Source organism: Argiope bruennichi, chromosome X2 (assembly GCF_947563725.1).
Source record: "Argiope bruennichi chromosome X2, qqArgBrue1.1, whole genome shotgun sequence".
Classification (NCBI taxonomy): Eukaryota; Metazoa; Arthropoda; class Arachnida; order Araneae; family Araneidae; genus Argiope; species Argiope bruennichi.
Genome location: NC_079163.1, coordinates 7,433,386 through 7,450,942, shown reverse-complemented (window position 1 = coordinate 7,450,942; position 17,557 = coordinate 7,433,386). Strand labels below are relative to the sequence as shown.

Below are 17,557 nucleotides of genomic sequence, written 5' to 3'. Positions count from 1 at the left end.
CGACAATCGAAGCTCTCCTCTGTGGATCGGACTGAATGCGAGTTTTAAAAATAAGCATTTTTCTAACGAGGAATGCCCAGAGGGTTTGTAGTGGAAGCAAACTTTTAGGTCACGAAGGTGCACAAATGGTCGATTCCCTCTATTTGAAACCGCTCTTCTGCTGAATAACGCATAGATGCTTTCTTACCGTAATGGAACCGGTTTCTTTTTTTCTTTTGGACCTGCTTTTGCTGATCCCAAAGAGATCGGATAACTGAGAGAAATTAAAAAGAAACAAAAGTATCCGCTTCCAAATAAAAGAAATGAGGCTGTGACGTCAGAAAAGTTCGGAAGCTAAGGATTAACGGTACTTCCATTCGTAGATTAACGGTTCTTCCAGCTGACTGCGGACGTCTTTTCGGATGTTCTCCTCAACCAATTGATTGCCTTTTCACACTTTGGCTATGAGTTCCGAATTCGAGATTTTGATCGGCAGAAAGAAGTGTGTTTTAGAACTGACATTTTTGCTCTCTTTACTTTGTTTGTTGATTTATTAAGGTCTCTCTCTCTCTGTTTTTTTTTTGAGGGGGAAAAGCATGAGTTTTTCTCTCAGCAAAAGAGAACATCAGTGGAAATAAAGAGCAAATTGATACGTCAAATATAATAAGCAGCTTGGTAAGTCTATTTCTTTCATTTGAAGTTTATTTTCAAAGCATTAAAATTAAGTTTCTTTCAGTAATATCAAGAGGTTTATTTTTTACTGCTTCGACCTCAGTTATATTGTATTTTTTTTAATTTATTATTTTACTTTATGGATTAAGTATCTTATTCAATTTTAATACAAAAAATGTAACATTTGTAATGTTTTAAAGAAAAATGCATATAAGAAACGAAAATGTGATTTGTCTAATTTTTCGAGGCTTATTTCCTATTGATTATTAATTATTATTAGAACTTTAAATTGTAGTTAAATTGAAGCTTGAAGGATGTTAAAATCAAACCTCTCACATATATGATACTTTGTTGAAATTCAGTGATTTTTTTTTTTTTCATTTGTTAGTAGATGAAACATCACGTCACAGCTTTGTTTTTGGCTGATATTTAGACTTAACATTTAATAAAGCAACTGATGAAATTGCTATATAACTATTTAGTTCAACTTTATGCTATTGAAAAAAAAATCGCTTATTAAATGACTTTGATTAGTTTTAAGTCATAGTGGTAAATGACGCTTTGCCAGTAAGTCCTTTTAAATATTTAGACAAAGGTTGTAAATATTATTCTTTATGTTAATGAAAAGATTTTATTTTCATATTTATTTAATAATATCTCTTATATTATGCATTTTAAATAGATTGATAGTATGCCAGTAGGAAACATTTATTAGAAATTAAATTACATTTCAAAAAAGCATTTCAATTTTTTTCTGTTGGATCTCAACACCTGAAATCTGCAATGTTTGATTATGGACTTTTTCATCAAAAGCATGCGCTCCTTATTTGATTCTGAAAACCCGGAGAAAAAATATCTAAAACGGCGATAAATTGAAGTTTTTAAATATTTGAATGATTCTTCTTTAAAAGTTGTGTAAAAAATCTCAAATATTCTAATACGTTTTTATGAAAATAATCTTGATGATTTTCTAATAAAAACAAGTCTTTTAATCAAAACTGATGATATTTTTAATTTACGGACAAGAAACAATAAGAATTTTTTTCAAAGTGCATTTAATAATAAATTGATCAAGATTCATTTAATTTTACATTTGGTATATAAATATATTAAAACAGCATTTAAACCGTCGTTGATGAGATTTTCTCTTCCACTAAAGAATTCGGCGAATTCTCTTTCTTTGAGGAAGCAAGCTGATTTTTTTATAAATTAGATTTTATTTACTGTAATGCATTGTAACACTTTCGGAAATTACTTCTATCCTTCAACTCTCTATTTAATTTTTACTGTTTGATAAAAGCTACCAAGGCAGAAAAGCTCTGCGAATAATTTTTAAAATAGGAAGCTTTGCATTTCCGGACATCCCAAGGAACTCTGAACCTCTCACTGTCATAAGGTTACAAAATAGCCTGTAGTATTGATTTATTTCTCTTCTTACTATTGACAGCAAATAATCCCGTAACTGAAATTCATTGGCTTGTTTCCGAACATAAAATCATTTCATACTTCACGATTCTTTAAATACTTAGCAATCAATTTTTAAAAAAGGGGCAACGTGATTGTTAAGAAAAGAAATGCAATTTTCACGTGCACAGATGATGCAGACATTTAAATTTATTATTATTTTTAAAGAAATAAACTAAATCAAAGCAAAGCTACTGATCAAGGAAAAATCTGCACTCATTAATAATTCGCACACATTAACATAATTGTGTACTGAAATCCGTACACATAATATTATTTATAATTGATAAATAATACGCATTAATAATACTTCCTTTTGTAAATATAGAGGATGATTATAAAATGAAGTTTATGATTCCCTAGTGTACATATTATTCGAGGAAACCGAATAAAATGTTGAATGCAGGCATTATATCGTATGTGACCAAAGATGATGTGAAAATCAATATTTCAACTCTCACAGTTAGGAGGCAGAAAAATTTCGTCAACTACTACTTTTTCTACAGTAACGTGATCCTCACAATAAAATTTTTTAAAAATGGAATTGGAATAGTATTTTTAGCGCGAAAGATTACGGCACTAGGCAGAGACAAAAAAGTGAAAACTGTAATAGTGGAATTCATCAGAATACAAATTGTCCTTTGCCTGCCATGTCTTTTGCTCTGAATTTACCTGAATCTCTCTCGAAGCAGAGTAAGGCCCGAAAATATACAGATTTCTAGCTCTGATGTATGATATTGTCATGATTGACATTAAAAGATACTGTGATTTGAATGCCGTCTGACTTGAACAATAGGCCTTTTACAGTGGTGAAAGTTTTATTACCTGAACAGACAAAATACAGATGATGTACTGCGTATCTACCGTAGAATGCACATATACTGAATATCTACAAGCTATGAGAAAACGAAGTACAAGCTGAACGGGATCTGAAGTGCATTTTGAAGAAACTAGTTGCATATAGGATCTATCTCGTCTTAGACAATTGTTGAGATTGGTGCAGAATTTTCTAGTGAATTCCTTATTTATTATAATGCTGACAATAGACGAGGCACATTTCTCATTAAATGGTAACGTTGATTGGAAGAACTGCCTATATTGGACCGATTCAAATCCCCCTGATGTGGTCCCTTTTCCATTACGAAGCAAAAGCGACTGTGTACCTCTTCATCTTTGGTCCTTACTTTTTAAAAGAAATTACTCTCCAAGATTTATGAACTTGTATAGTTACGAATACTTGTTATAAACCAAATATAAGCAAATATATTATTCTTGATTTTCAACAAGGAAATGTTCTGTCTGACATCGTGTAGATGTAAGATGGCATTGCCCCACACTTGGTTACAAAATTATCTCTTTCCATTTCGTGTTCCTGTGGTCGTCAAAGTTATTCGGTCTCATTCTAAATTTCTAACTGTAGGGATACCTGAAATCCAAAGTTTATGCATCAAATCAACTGTATCTTTTTTTGGAAAAGGCTATCCGATGTTCACAGATTCTTCTTTATATGATACATATTGCAGCACAATGCACCATCTGTCATATCCAGAATGTTCTCATGTGGGAAAGCGGACGTCGAAAGTTTGTGAAACATAAAATTGTTTGATTTTATCACGTTTCTGTCTGTTATTGGCTATTTTCCCATATCTTTATCTAGCTTTGCCCTTTCTCAAGCTAAAAAGACTTTATTTTTATTTATTTTGAGGATCACATTTCTGTGAAAAAAAGTGGTGTTGCCATTTGAAAAAATTTCAAAATTTGGTCAGTGTAACCATAACAATGAGAACTGGAATATTGTTTTTCACATCGTTCTTGAACGCATACATGCATTCAAAATTTTATTCCACTCTCAGGAATGGTATTCTCACAAGGGAGTCGTATATCAAAAAAAAGTTTTTATACTAAGCATGTCTCTGCGTTTTGATTACAAGAAATGGAGGCTCATTTAGCTCATTTCCCATCTTTTCATTTAATTACCAACTTATTTGCAGTCTTTGTTGACGACATTTTCTAGAGAACCAAATAGGACTCTTTTCTATTACAACTTTACAAGCCTTGATGACAACATTTTCTTATTAAATCGGATTACAAAGTATTCTAATTGTGAATGTAAAAGAAAAGTAGATGGATTAGATCAAGTTTTACTATATCTTATCAAATACAATTTTTAACAGTCGTATCTTATCAATAGAATTTTTTATCGTATTACAGTTGATTAAGCAGCTTATTTTTACATTGTATTAATTTGAAAATGAATTCCTTTTATTGATATTATTTGAATATTAAAACAAGCTGTTTAAGATGTATTTTAAAATTAAAAGAAACTTCTAAATAAAACAGTTGAAATTTTGGTCTGTAATTCTGGTTTACAAACAATCAGAAAGTGGTGCATAAAAGATATTTCGATACGAATATCTATAATTACATTGCAATGGCCATGAAATGTTTAAGATAATTTGAAGCTCTACTATTATTGAGAACATTTATTTTTAACACTACAAGCTATGCTAAAATTTTATACCGCACAGAGGCAATTTATTTTGTTTATGAATATAATATAATATAATGAAACGATCTGTTTAATACATAAAACAAACGATTTGCAGTTAGCATTTCGTATTCGTGAAAAAATAGATTAACTATTAATATTCGGGCTTTAAAATAAAATCTTTATATTATTTAAAATTATGCAGTTTATTTTTGATATAAGAAAATAATTAAAGATTATTTCTTAGAGTAGGAAATATTTTTTTCTGAATTAAAACTAAAAAAATTGCATTAGAGCTTAGCAAAATATTTGTTGCTTAACAAATAAACTAAGTTGAAATAAAAAGTTATATTTTGGTTACCAATAAAATTGTACTAAAAACTGTTCCTATATAATTTTATAATGCCATTACGGGTAATATCACCAGAAAAAGAACTCTCCTATATTTGTCAGGTATAGATTTTCGTTTCGTTATTATAAATATTATAACAATGATGGCATTTTTATAGCATATTTGGTCATTTGATTATTTTTCTGCATACAGAAAAAATTGGTCCTAATGATGTAAGAAAGATTTAAAAAAGTACCATACAGTAATGAGCCATTTCAGATGTTAAAGGAATATAATTGCTTTTTTATTCACCTTGCCATTCCATATTTCTTTATGAAACGAACAATTTAATTTTTCTTTCTATTTGTAAAGGGAAAAAAGCAGTATAATTTAAATATTTCGTAATTACAATGTTCATATTAATATTTTGAACTAATATGTAATATTTGCAAAATTTGCAACCATTTGTTTTCATGAGAGAAACCGTTTCTTCATCAAAATTTTGGAAAGGTAATTGTGCCCGTTGCAGGGTTTAATTCATTTGTCCCCCTGGTCATATTCGGCAAATACGCAGTCCGACAGTTAAGATAATTCCCCCATAACATTAAAGGTCGAGTATGCACAGTGCAGACTGTGGAGTAAGAATGCTATACGGAATGAAAATAAATAATGATATCATTGAGGATTGCAAAGGCAGTTTAGATTTCTTTATACCAGTCATAAAATATATCGTTAGATATTTGAAAGTCAAAAAAATATCAATGCAATATTAAAGGGAATCAATGCAAATTGAAAAGTCTAAGGAACTTAAGATATATCTCAAATGAAAAATAACATTAATTTGTGGTTACGGTTTTAAAAATGCTTGTGGTTACGTTTTCAAAAAGATTCATAAGCAATTAATTGCTCAGAAATATCTTTTTATGTTTTCGCTAACCTACAGAGTATCAAACTTGGACACTGTAATAAACGGATAAAAAAATTCGAAGAAAAGAAATTAATTTTTATACTTGTATAAATTATTTCAAAAATATTTAAAAAAGTATACGCAAAATTTTGCAGTATAAATATTGTAAATTAGGAAACGTTTTGAAAAATAAGTAAGCAAGCACTGTTAACAAGCTCGAAACCATTTTATGATAACAAGGAAGATATATTAATCTAGAAATGAAATTATTTTACAATTGAAGAAAATAATTTGAAGATATTAACGATAATGCCGATTAGAGAACTAAATCAATGTCTTAGGTGCTTGAATAAATACTAAGAGTAACGACGACACTGGAGATTTGAAGGTGCCAGTGGCATTGCAGTTCAGTACAAAACAAATTGCTTAAAAGGCTTTCTGAAATTGTACTTTGTATTACAACAGGAAAGAAAAATTGAATAAGATATTAACTATGGGAATGATTGAAACATAGTTAAGTTAAAATGAGGGCAAATGGATACCTATTTTTTTTAACTCACTCATTCGGTTGGTATAGTTGAGTAAAGTTCATTAAATCTCTGATTCGCTTCAACAATTAAAATCATTAATTCTAGTCAAGAATTTCATTCAGAATAAGAAATGTTCGCAAAGAATTCTCATATAAAATAAGCCAGTATTAAATAAATAAAGTTAGTAAGTAAGCCATAAAAATAATATTAATTAGTTTATCGAAATTAAACGAGTATTTTTTTGTCATCTCACAAGCAATGCGCTTAATAAAATTTTATAACTGAATGACTGAAATCTTTTTGACTAATCGAAATATTTTATGCTTTTTACTTTGTTCTGTTACGCTACTTACTTTATTTTCCATTTTTACCATAAAACAACAATTATAAATTGCAAAAAAAGAAAAAGATGTTTCCAATGAGCACCTGAAAAAAAAATTAATTTTTAGTATTTCAGATTATATTTCAAGTTTATAAAAATAACATAATTCGTAGTTACCTATTGAGATAAAAAATATTTCATAAAAATAATAACTTTAAAATAATATTCAATATATGCTGGATTAATGAAAATAACAAGCCTCTTTCATAGGAAAATATCTCTATTCTGCGTATTACAATACACCAGGGGAGAAAATAATAATTTCTGCAACCAATAACGATATTTTTAATATATTTAAGAAATTATTTTTGAATTATTATATTCATAAAAAGAATTTTTCACTCCATCAGAAGACAGAATTGTCAAAACAAACTTCGTTTTGATGGAATCCAATTCCATTCTGCTGTAGTCACGGATGAACTAGCTTTGTATAGCCTCAGGTATCTTTTGCCCAAGTGCCCTAAATTCAACAAAATTTTTGCAGCTTCGCTAAGCAAACCACGAATCAAGGGGAAGGGGCCATTTGTTTCTAACACCACTTGAAGAACTAACGAGCAGAATTCCCTTTTCTTTATTCACTGCCTTTTTTTTTTGTTACTATGTTTTCGGTCAAGTTCAAGTGTTCTTTTACAGCAGCTCAAGTCACTTGCTTTATTATTAATAATCTGTAACTTGTTGTAATTATTCTTTAAAAAAAATCAACCCGTTAAGTTTCTGACCCTGCCATGACTGACCCAGATTTCTTTTTTTCCCCAGCTGTCTGCAACAAAGGGATGGAGAAGCTGAGAAAACCGGCGAAGAGCGTTTTGCTGTCTTTAGTCTCCTTGGCCTTCGTCTTAAAGCCGCAAGGTCAGTTCTCAGGTATTCTTCCTAATAGGGAGGCCCCGGAAGCCGATCTTTCAAATCCCATTCAATGAACTGCAACTATTTTTATCGAAAGTAATGGCATCTCAATGTCTAGAAAGGTTACGCAATACCCTGGTGCTACATAATATATTGGCATTAATGAAGGGGTAGAAATCCTATATAAAATGAATGATTCATTTTTTCTTAATTCCAATGATAAAACTTCTATCAGTTTTTTTTTGTTTTGTTTTATAAAGAAACGCGATTCTTTTAGTGTGGTAAAAAGTCATTTAATTCGTCTTAAATAAATATAACTAGCCTTCATGATTTTTTATTTTAAGAAAGCGAGGGAAAAAAAAGTAAGGTGGGATGTGTGGTGCTAAACACAAATCAGCATTTTTAGTTTATTTGTTTCCCTTTGTTTAAACAATTAGATTCCTTTATTTTACAGTTTCCAATGAGTTCATTTCAGCACATTAAATTGAGCAAAGAAAGGAGAAAGTGAATACCTTTTTTCAGTCATTTATCATCCCATGAGTCAGAGAAAGCGTAAAAATCTCTTGAAACATCAAAATAAAATTAATATAGAGAGAATGAAGGAACTGTTCAGAAAAATTGGAAATTTTAAAGGAACTGTTCAGAAAAATAAATGGTTGAATTGCGTCGACTCAAACTGTCTTCACAAACTAATTTTCAAGCATTATTTATTTTCGACAAACGATTTCTTTTCCTATTTCGAATATAACCACAATCATCAACAATATTTGTCTACCCTTGGGTGATGGGTCCAATCGTTCAGATAGGCTTATGAAAGTATGCCACATTACAGTTTTTATTATTATTTTAGTTAATGTATAACTTCGTTAAGTTTGATAAATTTATTCATTGTAAAATTCTTTATGAACCTGCACGTATCCAGTATGTTTGAAACAGAATGCTAATATTTAGTACTTTTTATTCTCTTTATTTAGTACCTGTTGTTTTAACCGGTTATCAGTTTATAAGATTCGGGAGCTACGCAAAAGAGTCGAGAAATATATAAACATAAATAAATAAACTCAATTGCTTATATGTATATGTGTGTGTGTATTTAGTACTCAGATTCTCAGAATGCATGCATTTATTTCATCTTGAGACGTCAATTTTTATGTAGAGTATAAAAATAAATCAGATATTTTTTAGAAATGAATGCAAAATACGATGTGAACAATATTCTCAGAGAAAGATTTTTAAAAAGAAATCATCGGCTTTGAATATTCTTAAAAATTAGATGATGACATGGATTTCATTATAAAAAAAGCTTTCTATCCACAAAAAGGGCTAGTTGCTCGGTTTATTAAGACCCTCCGTTCATCTGAACAAAACTTATTATATAAATGCAAATTGTTTGAAAATTGAAGTAGGATAATAATTTTTGATGCTGATTTCACTGGAAATTCGCCATATATAGGAGCCTTGTCATTTCTACTATATGTCTTTCGCTGTGAAAAGAGTAATAATTGGCTCAAGTGCCTTTCTCGTAATCTGACCACGGATTGAGATTACAATATTAATTGACGTTGTAATTTAACATCAATTGATATCCTAATTTAAATCGTCAGTTGACGATTGGCGTTACGACTAAGCGAAACTTGGATCGATCAGAAAATCAGTATTTCGCATTGCATTCAATAACTAGAAACAATAATAAAAATAATCCAATGAATTGATCTCATTTTTTCATATAATCAGAATTAAATTCGAAGGTTATTGAGAAACTAATGAAATATTTCTCAAAATAATCTAGTTGCGCGAATCCACTAAAAATCTTCCATAAAGGAGATTTTTGTTTTCAACAGCATTTCAGCCCTTTGTATATACCTCTTCTGATATTATCAATAAAAGTAATGATGTTCTTTTTTTCTCAGACCTGACGCTATTTTTTTAATACAAACTTAAAAATTAATTTAAATTAATAAATAATTATAACTTAGTAATTTATTTAATATTGTTTATTTTATGATGATAATTCTAATAATGATTTAATAATGTTCTACTATCACTATTAACTTAAAACTCTTTTTTTATGACAAGTTTCATATAAATAATTGCCTCATTCTAGAATTTTTAACATGTATTTAAGGCATGTGCTTGCAATTTGGACTTCATAATACGTTTCTTAAAATTTTCTGCTAGAAATTTATTTAATTGTGAAATACTAATTCAAAGGCTCCGTTACATATAAAAGTAAGATAAAATAACTATGGATTTTTTAAAGTTTCGGGCAACTTATAAAATTCTTCATGAAACATAGTTCCATAAGCGTAGATTTTATACTGTATTTTAATTACAAAGAAACATAACAGTTTGAATGTCGCAGTTGAATCATCCAACTGAAGGAATTATTTTTAGCACATATGTTTTAGCTTTTAATTAAATTTATTCTTTCAGCTTGAGCGTCTGGATATTTAGTTTACAAGTATCTTTATCACTGTTTCTTTCTTTCTTTTTTTTTTTTTTTAATCCAGACACAAAGGAATTATCCGTCACAAAGGCTTTTTGCCGTGTTTCTTCATCCGTTTCACCAGGTTAATAGCTTCTCGGTGTTATTTATTTTATCTTTTGTTCTTCATTAGGAAGATTGATGAGTAAAACAATATTTAACATTATTTTAAAAATACTATCAAGGTTTCCCGTAATTCCAATAAGGTGTTTGTTTTTTTAAGTACTAGTTATCTCATAAGCATATTCTACTATTTTTATGTCAGAAATCGCAAAAGGACAGATTTTATCTTTTAATAATTTCATTGGTAGAACATTATTACCAAAATTATATATTTTATGAATTCCAAATTTACTCTAAAATTTTTGTAAAAGACGTCTGTTGGAATCATACTTCTTCGCCGATATATACACTTCTTTTTTTTTATATATTTACAAAATTTATAATTTCATTCTTAGAATGAGCTCGCATATAGAAATTAATCTTTTTTTTTTAAATCCCCTTCTTCTGTAATGGCAGAACGCAAAAGTTTTTTTATTTATATGTAATTTATTATCTTCTTGCTTATAAATAAAGTATGAGTTTTAATAAACTTAAAGCTGTAAAAAGAAATCTCTTCATTTTTTTCAAAATGTTTGCAAAGTCATCATATGCAATCAAGGACAACAATTTTATAGTTAAAAATCGGTACTTACGCGATAAAAATGCAATATTGTCTATGGAAGTAATCTTCAATGTAATCGGAAGATCAGAACGTGAATGCCTATCCACGCCGTTTTTTTGGTATATTGCATTTGAAATTTTATTTACTAAATATTATTTCCTGTGATTTCTGTATTTAGCGTTATAGGAAATATTTAGTTTACGAAAGCCCTTATAAGCTGAAAAATGTCATAACAGACCCATTTTCAAGAGTACACGCACTCTAACAAACACACATAGGCATTCGTAAAAAACCGGGGGGGGGGGGAGGGAGTAGGAAAAAAAATACTAAATATGTATCTGACAATTTTTTTTTTTTATTTAGTTGCACTTGTGCCACCTCTGAAGATTCTCATTCTGAAAGTGTTTACACATTTTTTTTCAATAAAAAATATATTTGCAACGACTCGGAAGTTATTTCACTCCAAAGCTGCAGCAAATTAAAACTCATACCCTACATTACGCGATTAATGATCTGAAATAATTGTTAAAAAACGGGACTGGAGCTATAGAATACAATTTACGGCGCAGTACATTTATGGTGAATACATTTTATGGTGTAGGTGATTCTGTATACCGTATCGGAATTCGGCATTTAGAAGGACATTTTGTTTCATTTCGGATGTCGACAAAGAATGGTTAATATGATGACTGTCCAGCGAGTTTTAAATTCGAATTTAATGGATTCAAAAGTATTAGTTATATTTGTTTTTGAGAAATTATTGCGATTTCTAAGCATAATGAAACAGCTTGATCTCTACAGTTGAAAGTGATTTTTTATTTGTAGAGCAACTTTTATTTTTGAAGGAGAAAAAGATTTTTTTTTTATTTAAATAGCATAAAGTTGTTAAAAATGTTATTTTATTTCACTAGTATATTTTACTTATATTGTAAAGATATGTCACACTTAGTTTTCTTACTAAACATTTTTAATTATAACTGGAAAAATAGGAGAAAATATAACTGTAACATCATTACCAGAATGATGGTTGATTTGAAATTCAAAAGATATGGTTCTCTTTCACTAAAATTTATACAGATCAAGCATCATAAAATAGCAATTATTAAAATATTTATATGTATAAAATATGGAGCACATCGCTAGGTAATAACTGGTCTAAGGCACTTTTTCATTCACCCATTTCGTTTCATTTCAAAATTTTAGTTCATGAACTGATTAAAAGTTAACCTTGAGAATGATAAAACTAACTATAATAATGATGAATATTACTTAAAACAGTATTATCTTGCGAATACTTCTATTTTTAAGTTGATTTTTCTAAGAATGGAGGAATTCTGAATATTAGAGGAATTTCCTTCGAAACTTTGCTATGTATGTTTGATATTTCAATGAAATAAATAATGATAATTATAAGCTATTTATTTCTAAAAGTTCTTTTTTTATCTGTGAGATCAGTAATAAAAATTATAGTTAGCCAGACGATTATAGTGTTTAGTATATTTTAAAATTATTTTTTAACGAATAATTCACTCTTTTTCAAAAGATCTTTTACTTTTTTTTAAAAAAATTGTGGCAATTTATAATTTGAAAAGTCAATTGATTTTAAAATTTTAGAGGATTGACAGTAATAATGTTTAAGTAGAAGGAATGTTCAAATAAACGAAAAAAATTTAGAATTTTCAAGACCTCAAGAATTTTAGAATTTAGGAGACCTCAAGACAGGAAAAAGAAAACACTTCATAATATTGTAATACTATCTTCAGACTTTTTATCAATTCTTACAAATAGCATAATTTATTATGATCATATTTATGCTTTTTATTACATATTATCTATGTTTTATATATTTTTGTAAATTTTTTTAAACAAAATAAATTCTTGTGCAATGTTCGATAATTGAATGTAAACCTGTTTGATTATTGAAAGGGTTTTTTATTATAAACAATATATTTAACGATTTTCATTAAGAAAAATCACTAAATTGTTGCTCCATTAAATAAATCGAAACAATAAGATACAAAACAAAGCTAAACAAAGACTTATTTTGCCTTTGAAAAAGCGAATTTCTCGCCAAAAGAAGGAATTTGCGGAATTTCGTGCAGCAGTACTTTTTCCCACTCTTTTTAAAAGTATTTATACAATGGTTAATTACTAACATAAATGAAATAGAACCAAGAAAAATAATGAAATTGAACTGGTTAATTACTAAGAAAAATAATGAAATTGAACTGGTTAATTACTAAGAAAAATAATGAAATTGAATTGGTTAAGTACTAATAAAGCTAATGAAATTGAAGTAGGTAATTACTAACAAAGATAATGAAATAGAACTGGTCAATTACTAACAAAGATAATGGAATTGACCTGGTTAATTACTAACTAAGATAATGAAACTGAACTCACTAGTTGCTAACAAAGGTAATAAGAAATTAAGTGTAAAAAGGGATAAAAATGATCATTAAGTCATTAATGATCACTCAGTTTAAAAGAAAAAGTCATCGAAGAAAAGTCGTTAAGAAGAAGTTTGACCCTCTTCGGAAGCATGAAACGTCTCCTAACGCAATCATTTAAAAAATAACTCGAGTTCAGACTGCGAAATGAATCATAATCATTTTTTTCCATTCAAATAGGAGTTTTTTTTTTTTTTTTGTCTTTTTTCATTCAATAAGACTTTTTATCTGCAGGGCCAAAAAATTAGAAACGCCTGATTGACTATGACAGGTATTTTGAACAAATGAAGACACATGTTTAAGTATTTTTCTAAAGCAACCGGTCCTTGTAGGAAATTAGAACATCCTGTTTCATTATATTAATCAAACTACCGTTAAGTTACGGTAGCTTTTTAAATGGCATTATCCATCGAAGCATGTCCAATCAGCTTACTAATCCTTGCTTCACTCAGAATCTTCTTTTGTAATGCAGATGAGATACCAGATTCTCGCATTTTTTATTTGATTCAGACAATGGAAACTCTCATTAAATAGAAATTTACCGTTGACTTATTTTTGTTTATTTATTATACAGGCTTATTTATTTTAACTCTATGAATAACGTCATTTTTACGGCCGATTTATTGAAACTGGGACGAATTCCACATTTTTTTTTAACAGCAAGAGTCAAGAAAATTTAGTAGGTTTGAATTTTCCTTATAATTTAAGATAAATTTTTGAAATAAATATGATGCCCATGACTAATTTTCAAAAGAAAATTTCTTCTGCTGTATAATTAATGGTTTTGGGAAAGTAACATAGAAATTTCAATACAATAACAGAAAAAAGTTCACATCTTGCAATATTCATTTTAACAGAATTGTAAGCTATAAAACAAAAGAATCCATACAAAAATAACAAATGAAACTATTAATTTTATTTTGATATTTAAGTTTTTATAAAAGCTTTCAAAATCTTGAAATATGTTTTATGATTCGTAGATGGTTGTGTAGAAATCAAAGAATACATCTATTGATAACCAAATTATTCACTTTTAGAAAATAAGGTTGGGGTTGAAAAAATTCACGCGTAATATGCATTACTCATTTCATTTTGGAAATCCATCGAATATCTATTAAAAGATGCGACATCACAGCACATTATTAAAAAAAGTGGATATTAGATGACATGCATTGTCACATTTATCATGTGATTTTGACATTATATGAATAATTTTACTGGGAAGGTTTTACAAGTGACCTATAAAAGTTTGTGAAGATATTTTAGATAATTGATATTGATTTCAAAGTATTAAAAAGATAAATTTTTCATACAGAGTGAAATATAGTTTCATAAATAAAAACTAAGTATTTTTTTTATCTTTCTTATAGAAGGCTTTTTCAAAATTTTAAAGGATTTTACAAGATTATAATTTTACTAAGATTTCGGATTTGAATAAAGCTTGAGTTTGACTTTTTTTTTTTTGATAAATGCGTTTTGACATTCCATAAACTAAAATTTACGAAAGTAAATTATAAAGAATTGCATATTCCTGAAAAAGCTTCATTTTTATATCTATACAATTATATCATTTCAATGTAATCCATAAAATGGTATTTGAGGAACTACATTTTTTTCAGATTTGAAACAACCTGTATAATTTATATTTTCATCTTGCGAATTTTTAATTCGTGAATAATTAAATTTGCAGAACCAGTTTCCATTTTTTATGCCGTTAAATAAATGGTATGTCTTGTGATAAGAGTAACAAAATTATTGATATGACATGAATGTGAAATTTTAACGTCATTTCTGTAGATTACCTCCTTGAAATGTCTAGCTTTGTTTTCCACTGGTTTCTATTGAATGTAAAGTTTTCAGTAAAAAATATTTATATCACTAAAAGCTCATTAAACATTGAAGCCAAGAGAAATTTTTAATATACGGTTTATGAAATGCAACCATTATCTGAAATATGAACAGTCGATCAGCCTTTCCAAAATCAGCTTTGGAAAAATGTTCGATGAGTCTTTATAGTTTCCAATCACCCCAAAAGTTTCACAATGAGATTTGTAAACTATTTGACCCCGAAGAGTACCTCCATTGGAAATGCGGACGTATTAGACCTATTAACCTGAATATTTTCTATAAGTATTACTTTGCAGGGATAATTATCTAACCTAACAACTGGTTTCGTTAAAGTCAAATACAGAAGCTCATAGAATAAATAAATAAAAAAAAAAGAAATTTTACGACACTAGAATTGTATTTAATTTTCAAAATTTGATCTAGATTGCATTTTTTGTATTCGAAGCAGATGATTTTCTCAGGAAAAAATACGTTTAGAGTGATGGATTCGATTTTTAGTTGTTATTAATTTTGAACAATTAAGAATAGTTAAAAGGTTTTTAAAGAAGGTTTTCTTATTTGCTGTTAAGATAAATAATAATGAATAATTTCTTAATATGGATATTTTTTTCCTCATCATATTTGCTAATTTTAGTCACTGGAAATATGCAACATAATTTCTTTAACAGAATATATTTATACAGTTGTAAATTGCGATTAGAAAGAAAAACTGTAAGCTAGAGAGAGGTTAATTATTATAAATCGAGATAAATTTGCCTTAAAGAAATTGAATTTTAAGGAATAACCGTTTTCTTGAATGTCTTTTGTATAATTGTTTGAATTTACTAACTAGCACAAAATCGAATTGATTTTATTACCTCTCTTTTTTTTATTCTAGAAGTATACAGCATTTATCACTAGACATACGACAACAAGACTGAGATTTGAAATCAGGTCCAGACCTCAATTTTCATCTCTTTAAATCACGTTTAAATGCAATTTCAAAAAAGAACTTTTATTAAGGTTTATGAAAGAATAACTTTTCTACAAAATAATCTTATTTTTTATCTTTCAATTCAGAATCAAAATTGCAAATTTCGAGAAGAAAATTTTGAAAGTCTTATTAGTAATTTCATTATATTAGTTAACGTATTTCGGAGTTAGAGCTATATTTACCTATTCTTTTCTAAAAGTAGTGAAACCAGTTAGGCATTATAATTTGTTCTGCCTGAAATAATTGGCAGGATAGTCATTAATTATGTATCATAAAAATACTTCTAATGAATGTGCAATTAAGTCAATTTCAATGAAATAAATATATTAAAAACGGTTTTTGAAAACACTTTTATTAATGTACTTAAAAGTAGAATTTCTATTATTTCAATTAATTTCTTCTTTTTAATCGTTAATTTATAATTAAATATATTACGCAATATTAACGTCATTGTTTTTTTGTTTTTTTTATCAGGTTCACTTTTAAGTGGGAACATTCGTCCGGAATCAAACTTTAATTCAATGAATCAATTGACTAATAACTATTAAAACACTCTATTATTATCGGGAACAAACAAGTGTGCAACATTTCAAAATTCTAGTCCATCATGATATGAATGAAAAATTAATTATAAAATTATGTCTTTATAAACAATAAACAAACTAAGCTTAATAAAAGTATGGAAAAAGTATTGTAGATTCTGTTCTTAAAGTTTGAATAAAAGTAAATTAGAGTAAAATAAATAAATGTAAGAAGAGACTTCAACTTCGTCACTGAAAGGAATTAAACACGTTTGTTGATAATTTACAACTGAGCTCTAAAATTAAAGGGGATTTTATAATAAAAATTACATTAAAGGATGATCAAATATGCTTTGTAGAAATATCGTGGATTCAGTTGATTTCGCTGATAAATCCATTCATGGAATTAATAGTATGAGATATAATAGCCAAATTTAAATTTTCTTTTTTTATCTTATTAATAATGATTATGGAATTATAGTATTAAAATAATATTGTTTATATGTTATAAAGGTTAAATGTTTTGGTTTCATCGTCGAAAAACTTTCTTCTTTAATTTACGAATATCGCTTTATTTTAAAAGGTTCTCTATTTATTCCGTATGAAACATTTTGTAAGCTCTTTATTTTCTTTATAGATAAAAAAAATATATTTACTTGAAAAACATTACTTTTCCTGACAAAATTATAAAGAATATCATTTGATAATAATATCTTATAAAGAATACATTTGCTAATAATATCTTATAAAGAATATCATTTGCTAATTTTAGAGGGCATGCAATTTTCTCTACAATCTTATATTACATGTAATTATACGTAATATAATACAACTAAAATTTCTGTATCCGCAATATATTTATACACAACGACATTTTTTTATTATCATTTACAAAATTGTGTGCTGATTGTTGCATTTTTTTTGTTACAAATCTTCCTTTTCCACTTCAACAAATCGACCTTTTTAATTCATTGATAACCACAACCACTATTTAAATAAAAGCGTACACTTGTATGGTTT

The 17,557-nt window shown here is 28.0% G+C and overlaps 1 protein-coding gene across 2 annotated transcripts in view; it reads left to right on the top strand.

The window, feature by feature from the left end:
* The first annotated feature begins 290 nt into the window (after positions 1-290).
* The window catches only part of LOC129960588 (serine proteinase stubble-like), a 64,358-nt gene continuing 47,091 nt past the window's right edge, over positions 291-17,557 (top strand). The window contains exons 1-2 of one of the 2 annotated variants that reach the window (XM_056074082.1): positions 291-654; positions 7,510-7,614. In XM_056074082.1, the coding sequence (XP_055930057.1) occupies positions 7,527-7,614 (88 nt within the window). In that variant the 5' untranslated portion in view covers positions 291-654; positions 7,510-7,526. The remainder of the gene's footprint in view (positions 655-7,509; positions 7,615-17,557) is intronic. The other variant, XM_056074083.1, reaches the window with a different exon arrangement.